Raw genomic sequence first — 22,945 nt, forward strand, 5'->3', positions numbered from 1 at the left:
TGTTAGTCTTCTTGTGGTCTTTTTCCTGACCCGAGAGAGGTCACTACACCATGATCTCCTAAATCCCATTATTGCTACTGGCTTTTCAGCTTCTCTGGCAGACACGACCATGTTCCTGCTGCTGTCCCGTCGTATTCTCAGGTGGGATGGACATGACAACCCGTCTCCAAGGCCTTTTCCTGGGTAGTGCCTGTGGGCACTTTGGCAGAGGTTCTTTCCCAGCCATGTCCCTGCTGCCTGGCTGTCACCTCCAGAGACAGGACTGACCTCACCGTCCCCTTCACAGCCACATCATTCTGACTGGATTATGAGTGTCTGAGACACAACTGAACTCATAACACCCCACACCCATCCATCCCTCTCCTTATGGCCCAGGATCTGACCTCATAAACATATGTTTGTTTATCAAATTCATGTAATTTATTTCCTGCTACTGTTTTGAGCAGAGAAATATTCTTCACAGGAAGTACTGTATTTATGTTGAAAACTTTTAGATTTCCTCCTCTGCTTCTTTAAATTCTTTTTTTCTTCTACCGCTACCTACTCTTTCTTCAAAGACTTATCCAAGACAAAGACTCGTTGACTCACAGAATAACTCATCTCATTCTCGTGCTCAAGGAATGGTGAACCAGGTGAGGTTGGTCAAGGTGTCTGCCCAACTTTGTATCATCCACGAAGGAGCTGAAAGTGCACTGCGTCACATCATAGAGGGGGAGAATGAAGACATTTGTCAAAGTGCTGGTCATTGAGCGTTGTCACTAGTAAATGGCTGCACAGAGGACTTTGTACCACTGGTGACATGTGGGCTTGATTGTTCAGCCAGCTTCCCACCCAGCGTCCACTTCAGCCCAGACAGCACCGATCTGCCTATAAGGACATCACAGGAGACCATGTCTGAGGCCTTGAAAAATTCCATGTCCACAACATGCCTTTCTTTCCCCTGCCCATTTGGGTTCAGCAATCCCTTTCCTGTCCTTCAAGAGCGTGGGCAATGGCTACAGGAGGACGTGTCCCATCCCTTTTCCAGGGATCAGCCCGTAATTCTCCCAATTCTCATTCCTGTCTTTTCAAAGAAGGGTTTCACATCTACCTTTGCCATGGACCCCAGGACCTCTCTGATTGTTGTGGAACTTACAGAGCACAATCCTGAATCGTGGGCACAGGTGATGTAACAGACAGGACCACTTGCAATGAGCCTGTCCAAAGCAGCTGAGATGAATCTCACTGGGACAGTGGTGCTTTTCTGGAGTCACACACAGAAATGTCAGGGTTGTGTCAGGTGTCCCCATCTGAGCTGGCCTTGTTGTCTGCTTATGCACCCATGATGTTCAGAGACAAAGACATTCATTTTGTCTAAAACGGAGAGGCAGGAGTCACAGTGTGTCTCTGGCCTGCTTTTGCCACTCCCAGAGGAGGGGAAGCACCTCAGCCCTATAGTGGGTCACCCTGCTCTGCACTCATGTGAGGTGCTCCACGTCATGAGGAATGGACAGAAGCACTTCCCAGTGCTGCATTCAGTGAGTTTCTCATGGGATTTTACTACCAACATTAAGTGATCTCAAGACATTTTCTGTCCCACAGGCTTTCATGGAACCCCAAGGAAGAGTTGATGGCGTTTGCTCTCATTCAGGCTTATTTCACCTCACGTACACAACACGCCTGCTTAAAGCTCATCTGTACAGTAGAGTCATGGACTACTGACCTACTCTTTCAGTGCATTTCCATGGAGAGACAAAGAACATCTGCAAGCTGGGGCAGAGGCCAGTGCTGGAACTGGTGGTTGTGAGGGGCTGGTCCACGATGGGTGACCTGGGGCAGAACCTGCGGGGTGTCCAGTGCACACCTGACCCTGCTCTGCTGGTCCTGCAGGTCTCTGGCAGGAGGCCTGGCTGTGAGAGGACACTGCTGTGTGCCAGCCCTGCACACACACACTGTTCAGATGTACACCAGTGTTTCAATATGTGGGCCACTTTCTTAAGCATGTCCTTGAGAGAAGTTTTGGAAGAAGACCTAGGCCTTCATGCACAGCCCTGAGGAGATAGCAACTATTCTGAAGGCCACTTCAGTCACAGAGCGTCCATTGCCTGTCCCTGTCTGCGCTCACAGCACTGACACAGCAGGACGGTGACCAAGCTGCCAGAGCACTCAGGCCTTGCACCAACACAAAGGATGAGAAAGAAAGTGTGGAAGTGAAAATACAGAAGGTCTAGAAGACCAAGTGCTGGTGCTCCTTGGCAATGCTTCCGTTCTGGACTCTTTTCCCCTCCTCCCACGCACACAGGAATTGTCTCTGCAGCCCCAAAAAAGTCCTAGAAGAATCTCAGAACAAAAATGTCAATGCAAGGCCACTCACACAGAGTAAGCACAGCTCCTTATTTACACAGGAAAAAAAAAAAACAAACAAAAAAAAGATTTAATTAGAAATGGAACGACCACATTTATCACAATTCAAAACCAATAACAACAAAAACAAATACAGAAGACAGACAAGGCCTCTAATGAGTTACACTATAACTGCTGTCCAGAAAGTCATGGGCAGTTTATAACTTGAGGAGAACATCGAGTCATCAGCTTCCAGACAGCAGCTTTGAGCTCCTGGTTCCTCATGCTGTAGATGAGGGGGTTCACTGCTGGAGGCACCACCGAGTACAGAACAGACACCATCAGGTCCAGGGATGGGGAGGAGATGGAGTTGAAATTCAGGTAGGCAAACATGGCAGTGCTGACAAACAGGGAGACCACGGCCAGGTGAGGGAGGCAGGTGGAAAAGGCTTTGTGCCGTCCCTGCTCAGAGGGGATCCTCAGCACGGCCCTGAAGATCTGCACATAGGACACCACAATGAACACAAAACACCCAAATGCTACTAAAAGACTAACCACAATAAACCCGACTTCCTTGATGTAGGTGTTGGAGCATGAGAGCTTGAGGATCTGGGGGATTTCACAGAAGAACTGGCCCAGGGCATTGCCCTTGCACAGTGGCAGTGAAAATGTATTGGCCGTGTGCAGCAGAGCATTGAGAAACCCAGTGGCCCAGGCAGCTGCTGCCATGTGGACACAAGCTCTGCTGCCCAGGAGGGTCCCGTAGTGCAGGGGTTTGCAAATGGCAACGTAGCGGTCGTAGGACATGATGGTGAGAAGATAAAATTCTGCTGAAATGAAAAACAAAAACAGATAGAGTTGGGCAGCACATCCTGTGTAGGAGATGGCTCTGGTGTCCCATGTGGAACTGGCCATGGACTTGGGGACAATGCTGGAGATGGTGCCTAGGTCAAGGAGGGCGAGGTTGAGCAGGAAGAAGTACATGGGGGTGTGGAGGTGCTGGTCCCAGGCTATGGTGGTGATGATGAGGCCGTTGCCCAGGAGGGCAGCCAGGTAGATGCCCAGGAAGAGCCAGAAGTGCAAGAGCTGCAGCTCCCGTGTGTCTGTGAACGGCAGGAGGAGGAACTGGGTGATGGAGCTGCTGTTGGACATTTGCTGCCTGTGAGCATGAGGACCTGTGTGAGAAGGAAAGACAGTTTCGTGTTAGGGGCACGTTCTCTGTGGAAAACAAATGTACTGTTTCTCATGGAAAAACTCCTCCCTGATGGAAGGATGTTTCAGTCAATTATGTTTCTACCAATTGAAAAAACAGTACATCACTGCTTAAAATAAAGCTTGGTCATCTAGATTCCATGAACACACCTCTGGGGCAAGACCTCTGAGTTATTGTCAGACCAAAAACTGACCCACACTCCCACCCCAACCCCAGAGAGCAAGAGCTCCAGGGACAGGTGGAGAAACAGGGAAGAACACTGCAGTGCTACCAGAAAATAAAGCAAGGACAGAAAGGCAGACGGGCATGCTGTGGAACCTTCTCCTTACCCGGCTGTGCTGCTGCCACTCACATAATGACACTGTAGGGCAAGTACTTTTAGCACCTCTTTTGTGTTCCACATTCCAGGAACCCTTCCCCTGGAGATCCAGCTGCTGAGGTGGAGACTCATGACCTGGACCCCATGGCTTTGGGGCAGAGGCTCTGCTGGGGAGGAGAAGAGACCAGGGGTTGCACTGGGAAATGTGTCTTTGCTGCAGAGGATTTGAGAGAGGTTCCGAAATCCCATCCCCAGCATTTCTGGTAGCAGTTAACTCCTCCTGCCCATGTCTATGTGGCCTGTAGTTGTGTCTCTGTCCCTGGGTCTGCTCCCTGTCAGTGTCACAGACCCCGTCCCACCCGCTGTGTGCTCAGCTCTGTCCTGCTCACACCTCCTGGCACTGCCCAGGGGCAGCTCTGTGTGTGCAGGGGCTCAGGAGCAACTGAGACAAGTCCTAATGAGAACTGGGGTCTCAGTGTCTTCTCCAAAGAGAGAAATAAATCCCCATCTCCCACTGCACACCCAGACAACCAAGAGTGGAAAACTGAAAGCACAGACTCACCCCCTTGCAGCTGTTGCTGTCTTGATGTCCTTGTTCAGAAGGACCCTCTGCCATGTCTGTGGGGTTGATCTGGAGCTGTGAGCAGCCCTGACCCACACAGCACCCTTCAACCCCACAAGCTCCCTGCCTGCCCTGCCGGGGGTCGCTCCTTCCACCTACAGCTGCTGCCATGGGATCTCCCTGGGCAGGCTGAGCGCTGACCCTGGCAGGCGGCAGAGTCCCTGCCCCAGCACAGCCCTGGGGTACAGGGACCCTGCTCTGCAGGACAGCTCTGGGCACCCCTGGGAGCTCACCCGGCTTCACAGCTGTTCAACACTGCCTGACAAGAGCCCCCTCCTTACAGATCCCACCAGCTGTGCCTGTGCCAGTTTTAGGAGATGCCTCCAGGAGCTACAGCTGCACTGCCCTGCACCCAGAGACTTACCATGGCAAGGGCTGCAAAGGTTTCTCCTCCAGTGAGCTCTCAGTCATCCTCCCAGTCCTGACCACCTTTAATCTCTCTCTGCCTTGCTCATCTCCCTGAGATCCCCAGGCAGAGCCCTCAGCCCTGCTGCGCTGTGCAGAGGAGCTGCTCCTGGGCAGAGCTGTCTCTCTGCAGCGCTGCCGCTTGCCAGGAGCTCCCTCTGTCCCAGGAGCCCAGCCCAGCTCAGCAGCACAGGAGCAGCCCAAGGCGCTTTAATAACCCCTCTGGTGGGTTTGGTGCTAAGTCTGTGAACCTCAGACACAAAGAGGAAGGTTAAGAAACCTCTCAGGAAGTCAGATGCAAACTCCAAAGTTTCTTGTAATATTAATGAGTCCCACTGAGGGACACTACTAAGGAAATGACCCCAGGGTCTCGTTAGAGAAGAAAACTGAAGGCAGTCATGACAGGTCAGGAAAAGAAAGGTGAAGGTCTCTCTAATGATTGGTAAACTTGGATGTGTTTTATTAACCAAAAGGCCAAGCCGAGACCTCCAGCCCTGGGAAGTCAGATCCTGTTCCTCCCACGTTCCCCATGGCCCTTCCTGGACAGTGTGATGTGGGGCTGTGCAAGGCCAAGGGCAGGACTATGGTCCCACACCTCCCAGGCTCCTGGCTGGGGACAAGGAGGCCATGAGGCCCTTGTGCTGGAAGGACAAGGTGTCTCCTCACAGGCATCAGAGGTGCAGACAACAGCCATAGCCAAGGGGAGAAGGAGCTCATGTCTGCTGGGGCTTTCAGCCTCTTTACATCCCTTGATCATCTCCACCACAGCCTGTCCTGTGCTGTGGCATCCCCTTGTCATATAAACCAGCACAGGGTGACAGTGCTTTGGGTGTTATAAAATGCTGGATTATGGAGAAGTAGTGGAAAAGATCTTCTGTCAGCAACCTGAAGAAGTCACCAGTTGATGAGCAGTATCCTATCAGGAACTGTAATTGACTGACATTCAGTGGCCTGGCAAAGTTGCAGGTGCCAGCAGTCCAGAGGATCTTGGGCCAACTACTTAACATGTCCGCTTGGTGGGCAACAAGGGTGATTCTCACCTGGATCTGGAACTGGAAAACAAAAAGAGCTGGTGAGGGATGTGAACATCAGTGTCCACTTTGGCTGTTGTGACCTGGAAGCAGTGGGTTTGCAGGCACCAGAGGGGAGGGAGGAAGGCCAGCAGAAGAGCACAGGCTGGTGGGCTCCAGCAGAGAAGACTTTGACATACTGGGGGATGGCGGGCAACGTGGTGACATGAAAGTAGGTCTGGGTAGGATGAAGGAGCTCAAGAAATCTGATCAGTCTTACAAGACAGCCTGCTCCAAGAACAAAATGTTTTCTCCAAGTACTATGTAAAGAAGTATTTGTCTTATGAGGCTGCTCGTCTGAACTGACATAGCTCCAGGACAAAAAGGCAGCACACAGGAGGTGGAAGCAGGGGAAGCTGCAAAGGAGGAATTTAGAAACCTTGTCCACGGATGTGGGGATGATGCCAAAGCTGCCCTGACCTTGATACCTGAAGGGGAGTGTAAGGGCAGCAAGATGAACTGATTCATCTTCCTTACAGCAGAAGAATAGACAAGGGTAACATGGGCCTGCTGCTGAATTCGTAAGAGTAGAATCAGACAGGACTGAGGTTCTTCATGGCTTCTTTGCCTCCATCTTCACCAGCAAGGTCTCCCGGGACTTGGTTCCTGAAGGCAGGAGTCTGGAGAACACCCAGCAGTGGATGGGCTCAAGTCAGGGGTGACCTGAGCAAACTCAGACACCATTACAGAACAGGAGATGGGTCACTTGACCAGCTCCCTGAACACAAGTATCACTGTGCTGTGACACCTGAGATTCCCAGGAACACCCACCTCTTGGTCCAGAGGAGTGTGATTCCTCTTAAGGTGTCCTGGCCTGTCTCCTCACTCACATGGTGATTTAGGCACCCACTTTTCTGACATATTTTCTCTTTTTCAGGAGATGCACCACATCAATATGAACTGGAGGCTGCTGATACCACCTGTTTTGGAAAGGGAGGGAAGGGCGAGCAGGGAAGGAAATAGAAGAAATTTGGCTTCGTTGCTCTTTATTATGGAAATGCTTTTTGTTTGACTATTCCTGAAACCTCCCTAATCATCCACACCAGACTTGAAGCCTTTAGGAAAATGCTGCACAGAGCCTTGGCTTGTAAGAGCATTTTCGATGTTAATGAGCCCTCTGCTGCCATGATCCTGAACTGCAGCTACTGAAACAATGAACAAACCTCTAGTAAATTGAAAGGCAGAAGCAAACCCCAAGTTTCTGAGGGTGTGTGGGACCCTATGAAGGGCCATCACTGACACAGCTGTGAAGGAAACAACCAGTGCAGGTCCCTGTCCCTGGAGGCTGGTCAAGGAAAGACTTGGAAACACTGGTTACAGGTGGTGAGGGCCATGTGGAGGTGGCTCTGATGCCATGTCAGTCCTTGATGCTTGTTCATCACCAGAATGGCTGAGCCCTGATCCCTGGAACCTGGTAGACTTTTCTCCAATGTTTTTCAAGGCTTTTCCTGTGGTCAGTGTGAGTGTTTTGTTTTTTGGGGGTGGGTTTTATGTCAAGTGCTGTTGCTTTAACTGCAAGGGTCTGGTTTTCTGTGGAGTTGGAAATGCCTGCGAGTTCCTCACAACTCATCCAGCTTCTTTCATACACCTGGCAATGGTCACCAGTCACCTCAGTGTCCCAGTCCCAAATTTGCTTGTGAGGCGCAGAATGACCTTACAACCCTTGAGGTTATAAAGAGGGTATGCATTTATTTACGACGCCGGACACACAGGGAATCATTTCACCTAATGCGTGTGTAAAATTACAGTAGCTGTGAACTTGGTTAAATGCAGTAAAGTGTTACATATTCATGAAAGTTTTAGGAACACCTATACATATTCATAACCTGTCCCCAAGAGGGCGGTTCTTATTACAATGAGTTCCGGGAGACCATTTCCAGAGTCTCCACCTCCGGCTCCTCCTGGTTACAGCTGAGCAGTGATCATGAACCCGGGTCTTCTTTCTCTGTATACGGTCACCTTTGGTCCAGTGTGATGAGTTGGTTGGGTCTCAGACTGCTGAGTCGGTTAAAACTGGCATATCTCCTGTCCTCTGCCCAAGACTCTGTAATCTGGTTCACCAAAGGATGCACCAAGGATTATTATCTTTGCAAGGTGTCAGTGAACTCCTGTTTTTCGTACAATAAGTTACACGGAGTTAAGCAAGGCTGGGCAAGAGTGATGTGGGTTAAAGGGTCAGCTCTCTAAGTGTCTTTAGTGATGTGGGGTAGGGTTAGTTCCTTAAGTGTCAAGTGTTAGTTTTTCAGTGTTAATTATTTAAAACAAACTATAAATACTTCAGCAAAAAAAGGAGGGCTAAGGAGAAACTTCATCCTTCATTGGATGCACACGGAAATATATTGACAAAAGAACAGGGAAAGGTTGAGGTACTAGAAGCCTCCTTTGACTCAGTCATTAATAGTCAGAACAGTTGTGCTCCAGGTATCCAGCCCCCTGAGATAGAAGACAGGGATGAGGAGAAGAATGAAGTCCAAACAATCCAAGTGGAAATGGTTGGTGACCTGCTACACCACTTGACATCCACAGGTCTATGTGGCCAGATACACCCACGGGTGCTGAGGGAGCAGGCAGAGGTGATCCCTGAGCCTCTTTCCATTATCTACCAGCAATCATGGCTGAGTGGGGTTGTCCCAGTTGACTGAAAGTTGGTGAATGTGACACCCATCTACAAGACGGGACATAAGAAGGATCTAGGGAACTACAGTCCTGTGAACCTGACCTCAGTCCCAGGGAATAGTATGGATCATATCATCCTGAGTGCCATTATGTGGCAGACACAGGACAACCAGGTGATCAGTCCTAGGCAGCATGGGTTTAAGAAAGGCAGGTCCTGCTTGACAAACCTGACCTCCTCTATGAAAAGGCACCCTGTATAGGGGATCAGGGAAGCTTTAGCAAGACTTTGACACAGTTTCCCACAGCATCTCCTGGAGAAGCTGCAGCTCATGGCCTGGATGGTGTATCTGCGATGGATAAAGAACTGGCTGGAGGGTTGGGCCCAAGGAGTTGTGGTGAACAGAGCCAAATCCAGTTGGTGGCCGGTCATGAGTGGTGTCCCCAGGGCTCAGTATTGGTTCCAGTTCTGTTTAATTTCTTTATCAAGGATTTAGACAAGGGGATCACGTGCACCCTCAATAAGTTTGCAGATGACACCAAGTCTGTTGGGAGTGTTGACCTGCTAGAGGGTAGGAAGTCTCTACAGAGAGATCTGGATCAGGTGGATCGATGGGCTGAGCCCAATTGTATGAGGTTCAACAGGGCCAAATGCTGGGTTCTGCACTTGGGTCACAACAACCCCAGGCAGCGCTACAGGCTGAGGGAAGAACGGCTAGAAATTTGTTGAGGACGGAAAGGACCTGGGGCTGTTGTTGACAGTGGTTGAACCTAAGCCAGCATGTGCCCAGGTGGCCAAATAGGGCCAGTGGTATCCTGGTTGGATCAGCAATAGTGTGGCCAGCAGGACTAGGGCAGTGATTGTTCTCATGTACTGAGGACTGGTGAGCCTGCACCTCGAGTCCTGGGGTCAGCTTTGAGCCCCTTATGACAAGAAAAACCTCGAGGTTCTGGAGCAAGTTCAGAGAAGGGAACGGAGTTGGTGAGGGGCTGAAGAGCAAGTGTGATGAGGAGCCGTTGAGGGAACTGGAGCTGTTTAACCTCGAGAACAGGAGGCTGAGGGGAGACCTTATCACTGTCTACAACTACCTGAAAAGAGGTTGGAGTATGGAGGGCGTTGGTCTCTTCTCCCAAGTACCGAGGGATAGGACAAGAGGGAATGGCCTCAAGTTGTGCCAGGGGAGGTTTAAATTGGATATTAGGAAACATTTCTTCATGGAAAAGGTTGTGAAGCCGTGAACAGGCTGCCCAGGGAAGTGGTTGAGTCACCATTCCTGGGGGTGTCTAAAAGATGTATGGAGAAGGTTCTCTGGGAAATGGTTTAGTGCTAGAGTTAGGTTATGGTTGGACTCCATGGTCTCTTCCAAATCAAATGATTCTATGACTCTATGATCCTGTGTTTCTATGCTTGAAGAGTTATTTCCCAGATGGCGGAACTTTCCTTGGAGGTATGAATCATAGAAGCATAGAGAGTGTTGGAAGGGAGTTTCAAAGGTCATCTAGTCCAACTCCCCTGCCATGAGCAGGGACATCTTCAAGCAAATCAGGCTGCTCAGAGTCCCCTCCAGCCTGGCCTGGGAATTCTTCAGGGATAGGGCATCCATCACCTCTCTGGGCAACCAGTGGTTGTGTTTCATCACCTGCGTTGTAAAAAATTGTAAAAATGTCTTCCACTTGTGTGGTCTCAATCTCCCCTCTTCTAGTTCAAAATCATCACCCCTTGTCCTATCACAACAAGCCCTGCTAAAAAGTCTGTCCCCATCATTCTTATCGACCTCTTTTGAGTACAGAAACCTGTCAATAAGGTGTCCCTGCAGCCTTCCCTTCTCCAGGCTGAACTGCACCAACTCTCCCAGCCTGTCCTCCCAGCAGAGCTGTTCCATCCCTTTGATCATCTTGGTGACCCTGCTCTGGACCGTCTCCAACAGGTCCACGCCTTTCCTGTACTGAGGGCTCCAGAGCTGGATGCAGGACTCCAGGTGGGGTCTCACCAGACTGGGGCAGAATCCCCTCCCTTGACTGTGATACTGTGACCTGCTGGTCATGCTCCTTTGGATGCAGCCCAAGATACGTCTGACCTTCTGGGCTGCAAGTGGACATTGACGGCTACAGTCCAGTCTTTCACCCACCAGTCCCCCCAAGTCTTTTGCGTCAGGGTTGCTCTCCATCCCTTCATCCCCCAGGCTGTACTGATACACAGGGTTGCCCCAGAAGAGATGCAGGACCTTGCTTTTGGTCTTGTTGAAGCTCAGGAAACTCACATGAACCCACTTCTCCAGCTTATCCAGGTCCCTCTGAATGCCCTACTGTCCCTCAGGTTTGTCAGCAACACCGCTCACTTTGGTGTCATCTGCAAACTTGTTGAAGGTGCACTTGATCCCACTATGTCATTGATGAAGATATTAAATGGTACTGATCCGAGTATGGACCCCTGAGGGACACCACTTGTCACCAGTGACCATCCAGACATTGCGTCATTGACCACCACTCTCTGGGTATCACAATATCACAGTATGTTTGGGATTGAAAGGGACCTCAAAAGATCATCTAGTCCAATCCCCCTGCTGGAGCAGGAACACCTAGGTGAAGTCTCACAGGAACATGTCCAGGCGGGTTTTGAAAGTCTCCAGGGAAGGAGACTCCACAACCCCCCCGGGCAGCCTGTTCCAGTGCTCTGTCACTCTCACTGAGAAGAAGTTTTTTCTCAAGTTTAAGTGGAACCTCTTGTGTTCCAGCTTGATCCCATTACCCCTTGTCCTATCATTGTTTACCACTGAGAAGAGCCTGGCTCCATCCTCGTGGCACTCACCCTTTATATATTTATAAACATTAATAAGGTCACCCCTCAGTTTCCTCTTCTCCAAACTAAAGAGACGCAGCTCCCTCAGCCTTTCCTCACACGGGAGATGCTCCACTCCCTTCAGCATCTTTGTTGCCCTATGCTGGACCCTCTCCAGCGGTTCCCTGTCCTTCTGGAACTGAGGGACCACAACTGGGCACAATATTCCAGGTGTGGTCTAACCAGGGTGGAGCAGAGAGGATGGAGGTCCTCTCTGATCTACTGACCACCTCTCTTCTAATACACCCCAGGTACCATTGGCCTTCCTGGCCACAAGGGCACAGTGCTGGCTCATGGTCACCCTGTTGTCCACCAGGACCCCCAGGTCCCTTTCCCCTTCACGGCTCTCTAATATGTAATTTCCCAACCTATACTGGACCCTGGGGTTGTTCCTGCCCAGGTGCAGGACTCTACACTTTCCCTTGTTAAATTTCATCAGGTTATTCCCTGCCCAACTCTCCAGTCTGTCCAGGTCTCTGATGGCAGCACAGCTTCCAGTGTCAGCCACTCCTCCCATCTTACTGTCATCAGCAAACTTGCTCACAGTACACTCAATTCCGTTGTCCAAATCGTTAATGAATATATTGAATAATATTGGCAGCAGTACTGACCCCTGAGGCACTCCACTAGATAATGGCCTCCAACTGGACTCCATACCATTGACTACCACTCTCTGGCTTCTCTCTTTAAGCCAGTTTGCAACCCACCTCACTACTCTATTGTCTAGACCACAGCTGCAACTTAGCTGTGAGGATGCTGTGTGAGACTGTGTCAAAGGCTTTACTGAAGTCAAGGTAGATCACGTCCACCGCTCTGCCATCATCCATCCACCTTGTTACATTCTCATAAAAGGCTATGAGGTTGGTCAAGCATGACTTACCCTTGGTAAAGCCATGCTGACTGCCCCTAATGACCCTCTTATCCCTGATGTGCCTTGAGATGACACCAAGGATAAGCTGTTCCATTACTTTCTCAGGGACAGAGGTGAGGCTGACCGGTCTAGAGTTACCCGGGTCCTCCTTCTTGCCCTTTTTGAAGACTGGACTGACATTTGCTTTCCTCCAATCCTTGGGCACCTCTCCCGTTTCCCAAGACTTGGCAAAGATGATGGAGAGTGGTCCAGGAATGACTTCAGCCAGCTCCCTCAGCACCCATGGATGCATCCCATCTGGACCCATGGATTTATGGATGTCCAGACTATTTAATTGTTCCGTGTGACTGGAGTTACATGAGGGATTGCACTGAGTATATTTTCTTAATTTAATTTATATATTTCTATTTAATTTACGTGGACTATTTTCAGTGAAACCAAGGACTTCTCTGGAATCCAGATGCAGGTGCAAATTGGCAGGAGGGGACACAGACAGAATAACACTTTGATTGACATCCAGGTCAATCAATGAGCTATTCTCTACCATTAGCATCATGCTCCATATAAAGCTGGAGATGCGTTTTCCAGTCTGTTAGCTTTGGTTTTCCAGTTACTTTGGTTGGCTCTGTTCGGAAGTTCCATTCTATTGGGAGTTCAGTGTTAGTTCAGTTTTATGATGTTTTGCTGTTTTTCAGTTGACCCTTGGGCCTCTCTGCCTTTTGTACTCTAACTTTCTCTTGCTGGGATCAGCTGTTCAGGACCAGGGTGCTCTCTTCTTTTGGGCTGTCTGTTCAGCACAACTGGAGTTAAGTGGGAAATTGCACTGAGTGTAATATATTTTACTTTATGTGTATTTTAGTATAGCATATTAGTAGTAGCAATGTATTATTTTCATTTTTTTTTTATATTTTGTCTAAACCCACAAGTTTCCCCTTCCCTTTCTATTCTCTCCCTTATCCCACTTGGAGACTGGGAGCAGGATGTGAGCAGCTCTCATGGTCTTGGTTGGTGGTTGTGGTAAAACCATGACAAGAAAGGGTAGTAGTAGCTTCAGGAATCTTGAAAATCTCTTTACAAGATGGTAGAGGAAAATAGCATGAGAAAGGAAAACCATCAGAAACTGCAGCTCTGGAGGTCCACAGTGGAGCTCGGGATAAAAAAATGTCATTCTGAGCACAGTGCTGTGGTCATTCAGAAGGACTCTGGATCAGCCATGGCTTTGTGTTTCCAGGAACAGCTGGTGAGGATGGAGAGACAGTAGCACAGGTGGGGACACATTGGGGTGAGAACAAGGTGGGGAAGCACATGGGGTGTCTGCAGCCTGTGGGGAAACAGCCACAGGCCTGGGACAGTGTAGGATGGACTGTGGTGGAGATGGACAAGAGTGAGGCTGGATGTCCCTGCAAGAGCCAAGGTCTTTGTCCCCCTGGCTGTGGCTGATGTCCCTGAAAGAGCCAAGATCTTTGTCCTCTTGGCTGTGACTGATGTCCCTGACAGCGAGGCCTAAGAGGAGACACATGGTTGTCATGGCCATGGCACTCCATTGCCTCCTTGCACCCCCCATGGAGGCCAGAAGGTGTCACACCATTGTCCTGCACTGGGCATCACACTCCCCACAGCCCAAGAAGAGCCAGGAAGAGCCTGAGCCACACGTGAGGGACAGGATCTCCCTTCCTAGGGGCAGGGGCTCAAGGCTTGGCCATTGTCCTTCATCAAACAAACCAAGGGTTTTCTCAGCATCAGAGCTGCTGCACTTTGCCTTTACCTGATGCAATCACAGCCTCCAATTATCTGCTCTAACGAGCCCCTGGGGAGGCTTTGTCAGTAACAGCCCTCAGTGGGGCCCATTAATGCTTCAAGGTACTTTGGAGTTTTCTCTGACTTGGACTTCTTGAGCAGATTCTTCAGTCTGTGCTTGGTATCTGATGTTCATGGACTCAGCACCAAATACGCCATGGGGCTCATTAAAACACAGAAAGCCCTAACGAGCCGTGTTTCTTTTGGTAATTTCATTCAAATCTTCAAGACTTGTAGAACTAACTGGAGAGGTTTCAATGGGACACTTGCTGATGAAGATTTCACAGATTTCATAAAGGAGGGTTTTTTCTTTCCAGGGTATTTTCTGTCATTGTTCAGTGTATAGAAGAAGTGACAGCAGCATTCTACACTGGACATTGATCCAGAGGGTCTCCTGAAGACATCTGCACAGGCAGGAGAACAGTCCCTTGAGGCTGGACACTGTATGGACAACCTCGCTCCTCACCCCCCACCCCCATCTGCCGGTTCCCTCATTGGCCACCAGAGACTTGCACCACTTCTCCTCACATCAGACTTCTCCACTGAGCTCTGCAGGAGATGCTGCAGCTCCTGTGCACCAGCTCCACCTGCTCTGCTGTGTCAACACTGCACAGTTTAATAAACAGTAAAACACTTTCCTCAGCTCTGTGTGTAAGCTGGATCTGATGAGGTCCTCCATCCACAAGGGACCTCCACACAAGAACTGATTTAGACAGAGAGATAGGAAAGGATAGAAATAAACACAATGAACGTGTTGACCGCCATATTAATTAGAACTCTGAAGAATGTCTGAAGTTTGTAACTCCCTCAAGCTCGAAGCAGAAACCAGACAGTTGAGAGGAACTGAATGACCAAAGAGCAAGTGGAGGAGATTCTTGAGAGCACTGGGAAGGGAAATGTCCAGACAGTCTGCTGGAAAGTTGTCTTTTGACATGGACATTTAATCAGAAGGAATGACGAGGGAGATGAAATAATTGTGTTGGTAATAGAAGTACAGGGGAAGACCAGTATATCTTCTCCTATCCTTAGTACACTTACCGGTAATTCACTTTTGTAGTTTTTCTTTTTTCTTTTGTTTGTTTTAATAAGTAAGAAACAAACAAACAAACAAACAAACAAAACAAACAAAAAAACTCACCAAGACCAGCAATCACACCAAAAAAACACACCAAAAAAACCAAAAAAACACAGCAACCACAAAAAACACACACAGAAAAACAAACGAACACAGCCCCACAAAAAATCCACAAAACCAAAAAACAACAACAAAGAAGTGCACCTTTCCAGGCAGACATCAGTCATCAGTTGTGTCACCATGAACAGCCAGTGCCATTTTAGGGCCCCACTGTACCTGAGGTGCTGGCCTGGGATTGGCATCTAGCACACAGGACCTGGGGAGACCAGAGCACCTTGCAATGCAGGTGGAGCCTGGGCAGGGCTTCCCAGGGCATCTACACTGGTACCAAGTGTTTGTGTCCCTGGAGCTGAAGACATTTGTGTCCTAAATCCATGCCCAGTTCTGGAAAACTCTTTCCTTTTCAAACAACAGAAACTCCCCCCAAAGAAAAATGAAGTGTGTTGACACCTTCCTTTGTTTTGGATCTTTGTCTTCAGTTCTTCTTATTTTAATATTCATTGACATTAACTGACATCTGATGGGTCTGCAGGCATGAAGCCAAGATCATTTTGTGTCTTGCATAGCACCCCATGCCCTCTGAACCTTCCCTGCTCAGGACTCCTCACACTTTGCCCAGAGCGAGTCACACTGAGGTGTTGGCTGGTTCACTGGCTGAGATGTTGGTTTAGATGGTCACCTACAGCACAGGTGGATCCTGCCCCATCATCGTCTGCTCTGACCAGTTAGAAACAGAGCCCAACATCACCATGGGATCATAAGAGAACTGAGGTTGAAGGGACCTCAGGAGTCTGCAGTCCAACCTGTCAGAAACTGGGTCACACCAAGGTGTTCAAGCCTTGATTCAATCAGAGCTTTAGCAGGACTAGAGAAGTGATCATCCCTTTGTAGTGGGCACTGGTGAGGCTGCACCTTGAATCCCGGGGTCAGTTTTAGACCCCTCATGGCAAGGAAGACATTGAGGTGCTGGAGAGTTCAGAGGACGGCGACAAGGCTGGTGAAGGGTCTGGAGCACCAGTCTTATGAAGAGCAGTTGAGGGAGCTGGGGCTGTTCAGCCTTGAGAAAAGGAGGCTGAGGGGAGACCTTGTCACTGTGAACAACAACGTGAAAGGAGGTTTTATCATGGTGGGCGTTGGTCTCTTCTCCCAAATAACAAGTGATAGGACAAGAGGAAATGGCCTCAAGTTGCACACAGGGAGGTTTAGATTCTTCAGGGAAAGGGTTTTGAAGCAACAGAACAGACTGCCTAGTGAGGTTGTGGAGTCCCCATCACTGAAGGTGTTTAAAAGACAGATAGATGGGGCTCTTAGGGACATGGTTTAGTGCCAGATTTAGGTTATGGTTGAACTCGATGATCTTAAGGGTCTCTTCCAACCACAATTATTCTATGATTCCATGATAAGTCATTTTGGATATTTTCTTTCTCAGAGGACCATGCAACCTCCCTGAGAGCCAGGACTTTTCTGAGGTGTTGGAGAGATGTCTCACGGTCACACCAGCCAGTTCCACCAGCACCTGTCTGTCCCTTCCCAGACCAAACCTTTTCTCCATATCCCAACCTTCCAGGCGAGTTTCTGGGACACAGCAAATGCTGCCCAGGACTTCTGGGCCTGTTCAGAAGAGAGTAGCAGGCCAACATGTTGATGGGCTCTCTGTGCACCTCAAAGCCTTCCTGACCATTTTTGTCAATGCTCCACTTACACCCAGCCTTTCTGGTCCTTAAGCTGTGGATGAGGGGATTGAGCAGGGATGTGGGGATGGTGTTGAAAAAAGGCTTTGTCAAACCGTCTCGGGAGGGCTGTTCTGGGCATCCCACAGTCAAGGATGAAGGTGCTGTAGAAAACAGTGGCATTGATGAGAGGTTCAGGTGGAGAAGACTTTGTGCTTGTCCACACTGGGGTAGAGAGCAGTGATGTATTCATGGGATGCCCATATGAACAGGAAGGGAACAAATGGCTCCAGGGGGACAAAATGCCTTCCAGCCAGTTCTTTACCCATCGCAGATGCACCATCCAGGCCATGAGCTGCAGCTTCTCCCGGAGATGCTGTGGGACACGGTGTCAAAGGCTTTATTGCAGTCTAAGGACACAACACTCACAGCCTGTGTGGCAGATTCACTCCCCATGACAGACTTTCCCTCATCTGCTCAGCCTGTCACCTTGTCATAGAAGGAGATCAGTGTGGTCAAGCAGGACCTGCCTTTCACAAAGCCATGCTGATTGGGCCCGATTGCTCGTCTGGTATGTGTGACATCACAGTCCTTTCCCAGCCATGTTCCTGCTGTTGGCCTATCCCCTGCAGAGGCAGAAGTGACCTCACAGTGCCCTGCACAGCCATTGGCTTCCTGCTGGACCACGAGTTCCTGAGACACAAGTGACCACATGGCATCGTACCCAGCCATCACCCTCCTTGTGGTCCAGTGTGTGAGCAGATCAAACTCAGCTGCTTTCATCAAATGTATCCAATAGATTTCCTATCAAGGGTTTGAGTGCAGAAACCTTCCTCAGAGGAGCTGCTGTATTTACTCTGGGGCATTTTACATCTCTGCTTCTGCCTTTTTTTCTTCTTCCTCTGTCTATTCTGTATTGAAAGAGCTCTCCAAGGAAAAGATTAATGGAATCCTACAATAGCGCAGGTTGGAAGAGACCCCTGAACATCATCTCTGTCCCACTGACCTTTATGGCACCCCAAGGAATAGCTGACAGCATTTGTCCTCCCTTGGGTTCATCTCACCACATGCACACAGTGGACATGTACATGATGTGTGTGTTTACATCTCATTTGTACAATGAAAAAAAGGACATTTGACCTCGTAATTTAATAGAATCATAGAATGTCCAGAGCTGGAAGGACCCACGAGGATCATCGAATCCAACTCCTGTCCCTGCACAGGACACCCCACAGGTCACACTGTGTGTCTGAGGACATTGTCCAGTCTCTTCTTGAACACTGTCAGGTTGGGGCTGTGACACCTCCCTGGGAGCCTGTTCAGTGTCCAACACCTCTGGGTGAAGAACCTTTTCCTCATGTCCAACCGAAACCTCCCGTGGCACATCTTCCTGCCATTCACTCGTTTTCTGTCACTGGCCACCTTCCCTTCCCTCTCCCCTTGTGAGGAAGCTGTAGCCACCATGAGGTCTCCTTTCAGTCTTTTCTTCAGCTCTGATGCTGAGAAACCCCTTGGTTTGCTTTCTGAAGCAGAAAGGAGAAGTCATGACCTCCAGGCAATGGGAAGGGGGATCCTGTCCCTCACACACGGCTCAGGGCTCTTCCTGGGACCGTGGGATGTGGGTGTGCAAGGCCCAGGGAAGGACAACACGTGGACAACAACTTCCAGCTTCCCCATGGGGCTGCAAGGAGGCAGCGAGGCCCCAGTGCCATGAGGACAACATGGCTTCTCCTGGGCCTCAGTGGCAGAGACAACTGACATGGCCAAGGGGACAGAGACCTGGGTTCTGTGGGTCCCTTCCAGCCTTGCCAGCGCCCTTTGCCATCTCCACCACAGGCTGTTCTACACGGTCCTACCCCTGCCCCTCTTTCCCTGCAGGCTGCAGACACCCATCTCGCTTCCCCACCTACTCTCACCCCAGCATTTCTGCACCTTCACTGCTGTGTCTGCACCCTCACTGGCTGCTCTTTGAAACACAAACCATGGGCTGATCCAGCTCCCTCTGGGTGACCTCTTGCACCACAGCACTGCCCTTCCATTGACATTTCCTCCTCCTCATATCCAGTCTTCACTTTCCAATCACATTTGGTGGATTTTTTTTTTTCTCTGTTGTTTTTTCCTACTACTTGGGAAACGTTTACCACCTCATAAACTGCCCATCAAGCAGGGATCCCAACCTCTTAGTCTTCTTGTGGTCTTGCTCTTGACCAGAGAGAAGTAGCCTCACCATGATCTCCTAAATCCCAGGACTTCTGCTGGCCTTTCAGCTCCTCTGACAGACACCACCATGTCCCTGCTGCTGTCCCGTCATGTTCTCAGGTGGGCTGGACATGACAACTCGTCTCCAAGGCATCCTCCTGTGTAAGGTCTGTGGGTACCTTGGCAGAGGTTCTTCCCAGCCACGTCCCTGTTCCTGGGCTATCACCTCTAGAGGCAGAACTGACCCCACAGTTCCCTTCACAGCCACATGATTCTGACTGGATTGTGAGTGTCTGAGACACAACTGAACTCATAATACCATAACTATCCATCACCTTTTTATGGTCCAGGACATGATCAGATAAAAGTATGCTTGTTTTATCAAATGTATCAAATATATTCCCTACGGAGATTTGAGTGAAAAACATTCTTCAGAGTAACTGTTGTATTTCTGTTGAAAACTTTATGAACTCCTTTTCTGTCTTTTATTCTTCTTATTCTTCCTCTGCCTATTTTGTCTTCTAAATCCTCTCCAAGGGAAAGATTCATTGAATCACAGAATAACTTCAGGTTTGAAGAGAGCCCTTGTCTCACTGTCCTGCTCCAGGCAGGGTGAACCAGGTGAGGTTGTTCAAGGGTTCCTCACAACTGTGCGTCATCCACAGAGGAGCTGAAAGTGCACTCGTGACATCATACAGGGGGAGAATAAAGATGTGTCACAGTGTTTGTCCAAGTGCTGGTCACTGAGAGATGACACCAGTAACTGGCTGCATGGAGGGCTTTGTACCACTGATGACATTTGGCTTGATTGTCCAGCCAACTTCCCACCCAGCTTCCATTTCTCCAGCCCAGAGTTCCCTGATCTGGCTACTAGGACACCATGGAACATCATGTCTGTGACCCTGCAAAATTCCGGGTATGGTGGCAGGTTGACCAGCCATTAATTCTCCTTCGTGCTTTTCACGCAGATGGGTTCAATATCTGCCTTTTCCAAAGACCTCAGAACCCCTCTTACCACTTTGTCACTTTTGAGAGCACAATCCAGAATCACGGGCAAGGGTGACAGAACAGACTGGAGCATTTGCAATGAGCCTGTCCAGGGCAGCTGAGATGAATCTCACTGGGCCACTGAGGTTTGTTCCTGGAGTCACACACAGAAATGCCAGCGTTCCGTCAGGCATCCATGTCTGAGCTACTCTGAGGACTCCTTATGCCCCCAGGGGTGCTCAGAGATAGAGTCTGTCCCTTTTACACACAGAGGCAGGAGTCACCGTGTCCCTCTGGCCTCCTGTTGCCACTCCCAAAGGGACAGGAGGCACCTCAGCGCTGTGGTGTGTCACCCTGCTCTGCACTGAACTCAGATGTCCCACATCATGAGGAATGGACCCGGGGAGCTCAGTTAAGGAAGCACAACGCAGTGCTGCATTCAGGTGATTTCCCATGGGGTGTTACTTCCAAAATGAAGTGACCACAGGACCTTGTGTGTGCCACAGGTCTTCATGGAACCCCAAGGAATAGTTGACAGTTTTTGTGGTCACTTGTGTTCATGTCACCTCACGTACATGATGTGCATGATCGGATCTCATCTGTACAAAGCAAACACAGACTGTTGAATACTCATTCAGTGTCCATCCATGGAGGGAAGAACAGATTCTCTGGGTGAGAGGCCAGGGCTGGAAATGGTGGTTGTGAGTGGCCAGTCCATGATGATTGACCTGAGGCTCCTTCCATGGGGTGTCCAGTGCACAGGGGCACAGCCCAGCCCCTGCTCTGCTGGTCCTGCAGGTCTCTGGCAGGAGGCCTGGCTGTGAGAGGACACTGCTGTGTGCCAGCCCCGCACACACACACTGTTCAGATGTACACTCGTGTCTCATCTGTGGCCACTTTCTTGGGCATGTTCTTGACAGAAACTTCAGGAAGACCTAAGTCTTCTGACACTGGCCTAGGAAGATGACCTGTCTTTATAGAAGTACTTTCACAAAGACCAGCTCTGTCACAGCAGTGCCCATTGCCTGTCCCTGCCTGCGCTCACAGCACTGACACACAGCAGGACGGGGACCAAGCTGCCAGAGCACTCAGGCCTTGTACCAACACAAGGGATGAGAAGGAGAGTGTGGGAGTGGAACCAGAACAGCTCTGGAAGAACAAGCGCTGGTGCTCCCTGGCAGGGCTGCCATGCTGGACATTTTTCGCCCTTCTCCCACACACAGTAACTGTCCCTGCAGCTCCAGAAAATCCTTGGAGGAACAATATCAGAGAAAAACATCACTGCAAAGCCCTTTATTTCGTTTAAGTACACAGAGAGCATGGCTCCATATTCATACAGCCAGTGGGTTGAAACGGAAAAGCAGACAGTGAGTTAGAAAGTGGTTGACAAAAATAAAAGGATTTATGAAAATATAACCACCACCACCACCACACACACACAGAGGTCTGGGCCTCTAATAAGTTCCATTAAAACTGTTATCCATTAAAGAGAGGATGCTGAACACTTTATTATTTTTGAAATGCATCCCGCCATTAGTTTCCTCAGGGCATCCTTGAGCTCCGTGTTCCTCATGCTGTAGATGAGGAGCTTCAATGTTGGAGGTACCAGCGAGTACAGAACAGACACCACCAGATCCAGGATGGGGGAGGAGATGGAGGGGGGCTTCAGGTAGGCAAATATGCCAGTGCTGACAAACAGTGAGACCACAGCCAGGTGAGGGAGGCAGGTGGAAAAGGCTTTGTGCTGTCCCTGCTCAGAGGGGATCCTCTAGCACGGCCCTGAAGATCTGCACATAGGACACCACAATGAAGAGAAAACACCCAAATCCTATTAATAGACTAAACACAATAAGCCCAAGTTCCCTGAGGTAGGAGTGTGAGCAGGAGAGCTTGAGGATGTGGGGGATTTCACAGAAGAAGTGGCCCAGGACATTGCCCTTGCACAGGGGCAGTGAAAATGTATTGGTCGTGTGCAGCAGAGCATTGGGAAACCCAGTGGCCCAGGCAGCTGCTGCCATGTGGACACAAGCTCTGCTGCCCAGGAGGGTCCCGTAGTGCAGGGGTTTGCAGATGGCAACGTAGCGGTCGTAGGACATGGTGGTGAGAAGATAAAATTCTGGTAAAATGAAAAACAAAAACAGGCAGAGTTGGGTAGCACATCCTGTGTAGGAGATGGTTCTGGTGTCCCAGAGGCAATTGGCCATGGACTTGGGGACAACGGTGGACATGCAGCCGAGGTCGAGGAGGGAGAGGTTGAGGAGGAAGAAGTACATGGGAGTATGGAGGTGCTGGTTCCAGGCTATGGTGGTGATGATGAGGCCGTTGCCCAGGAGGGCAGCCAGGTAGATGCCCAGGAAGAGCCAGAAGTGCAAGAGCTGCAGCTCCCGTGTGTCTGTGAACGGCAGGAGGAGGAACTGGGTGATGCAGCTGCTGTTGGACATTTGCTTTTCCTGAGCATTGGGGCGCTGTCATGAGAAAAAAAAATGCAGTGAAATGCCAGGGGAGAGTTCTCCGAAAAAGAAAACCAACTCCCTTAGATCCTCCCCTGTCACACACAGACACCCTTTTCTTTTTCTAGGAGAACTTTCTCTAGCACTGTGGTTGGAGCCCTGCTTGGTGCTGAAAAATGTGCAACCGAGAGCAGGGCCTGTGCCCATGGGCTCTCAGTAAGTGAGCCCAGCTATGCAGAAGAGCGGCCACGGGAACGGTGGGGAATGTCCTGGTTCTGCTGATGCAGAAGGGCTGTCAGCACTTGCTTTCCCAGTGATAAGGAACAGAGATGGTGAAGGCAGTTTAAGAGTTCCAGGATTCTTTACATCTCCCCACATATTCACTGCAGAGTGTTGTTGGGTGTCAGAAACCCTCAGCATTTCTGGTGCATTC

General features: G+C 49.8%; 1 protein-coding gene across 1 annotated transcript; it reads right to left on the reverse strand.

Annotated features, from left to right (window-relative positions):
* Window positions 1–2,529: 2,529 nt before the first annotated feature.
* LOC136116270 (olfactory receptor 14J1-like) lies at window positions 2,530–3,474 on the reverse strand. The gene has a single exon (XM_065862467.1). The coding sequence runs from the start codon at window positions 3,472–3,474 to the stop codon at window positions 2,530–2,532; it is 945 nt and encodes a 314-aa protein (XP_065718539.1).
* Between the last annotated feature and the right edge of the window lie 19,471 nt (window positions 3,475–22,945).

Source organism: Patagioenas fasciata, chromosome 6 (assembly GCF_037038585.1).
Source record: "Patagioenas fasciata isolate bPatFas1 chromosome 6, bPatFas1.hap1, whole genome shotgun sequence".
Classification (NCBI taxonomy): Eukaryota; Metazoa; Chordata; class Aves; order Columbiformes; family Columbidae; genus Patagioenas; species Patagioenas fasciata.

Bases quoted from the DNA above. Each gene is read 5' to 3' on its own strand.
- LOC136116270 (XM_065862467.1), bottom strand. From the start codon at position 3,474: ATGTCCAACAGCAGCTCCATCACCCAGTTCCTCCTCCTGCCGTTCACA.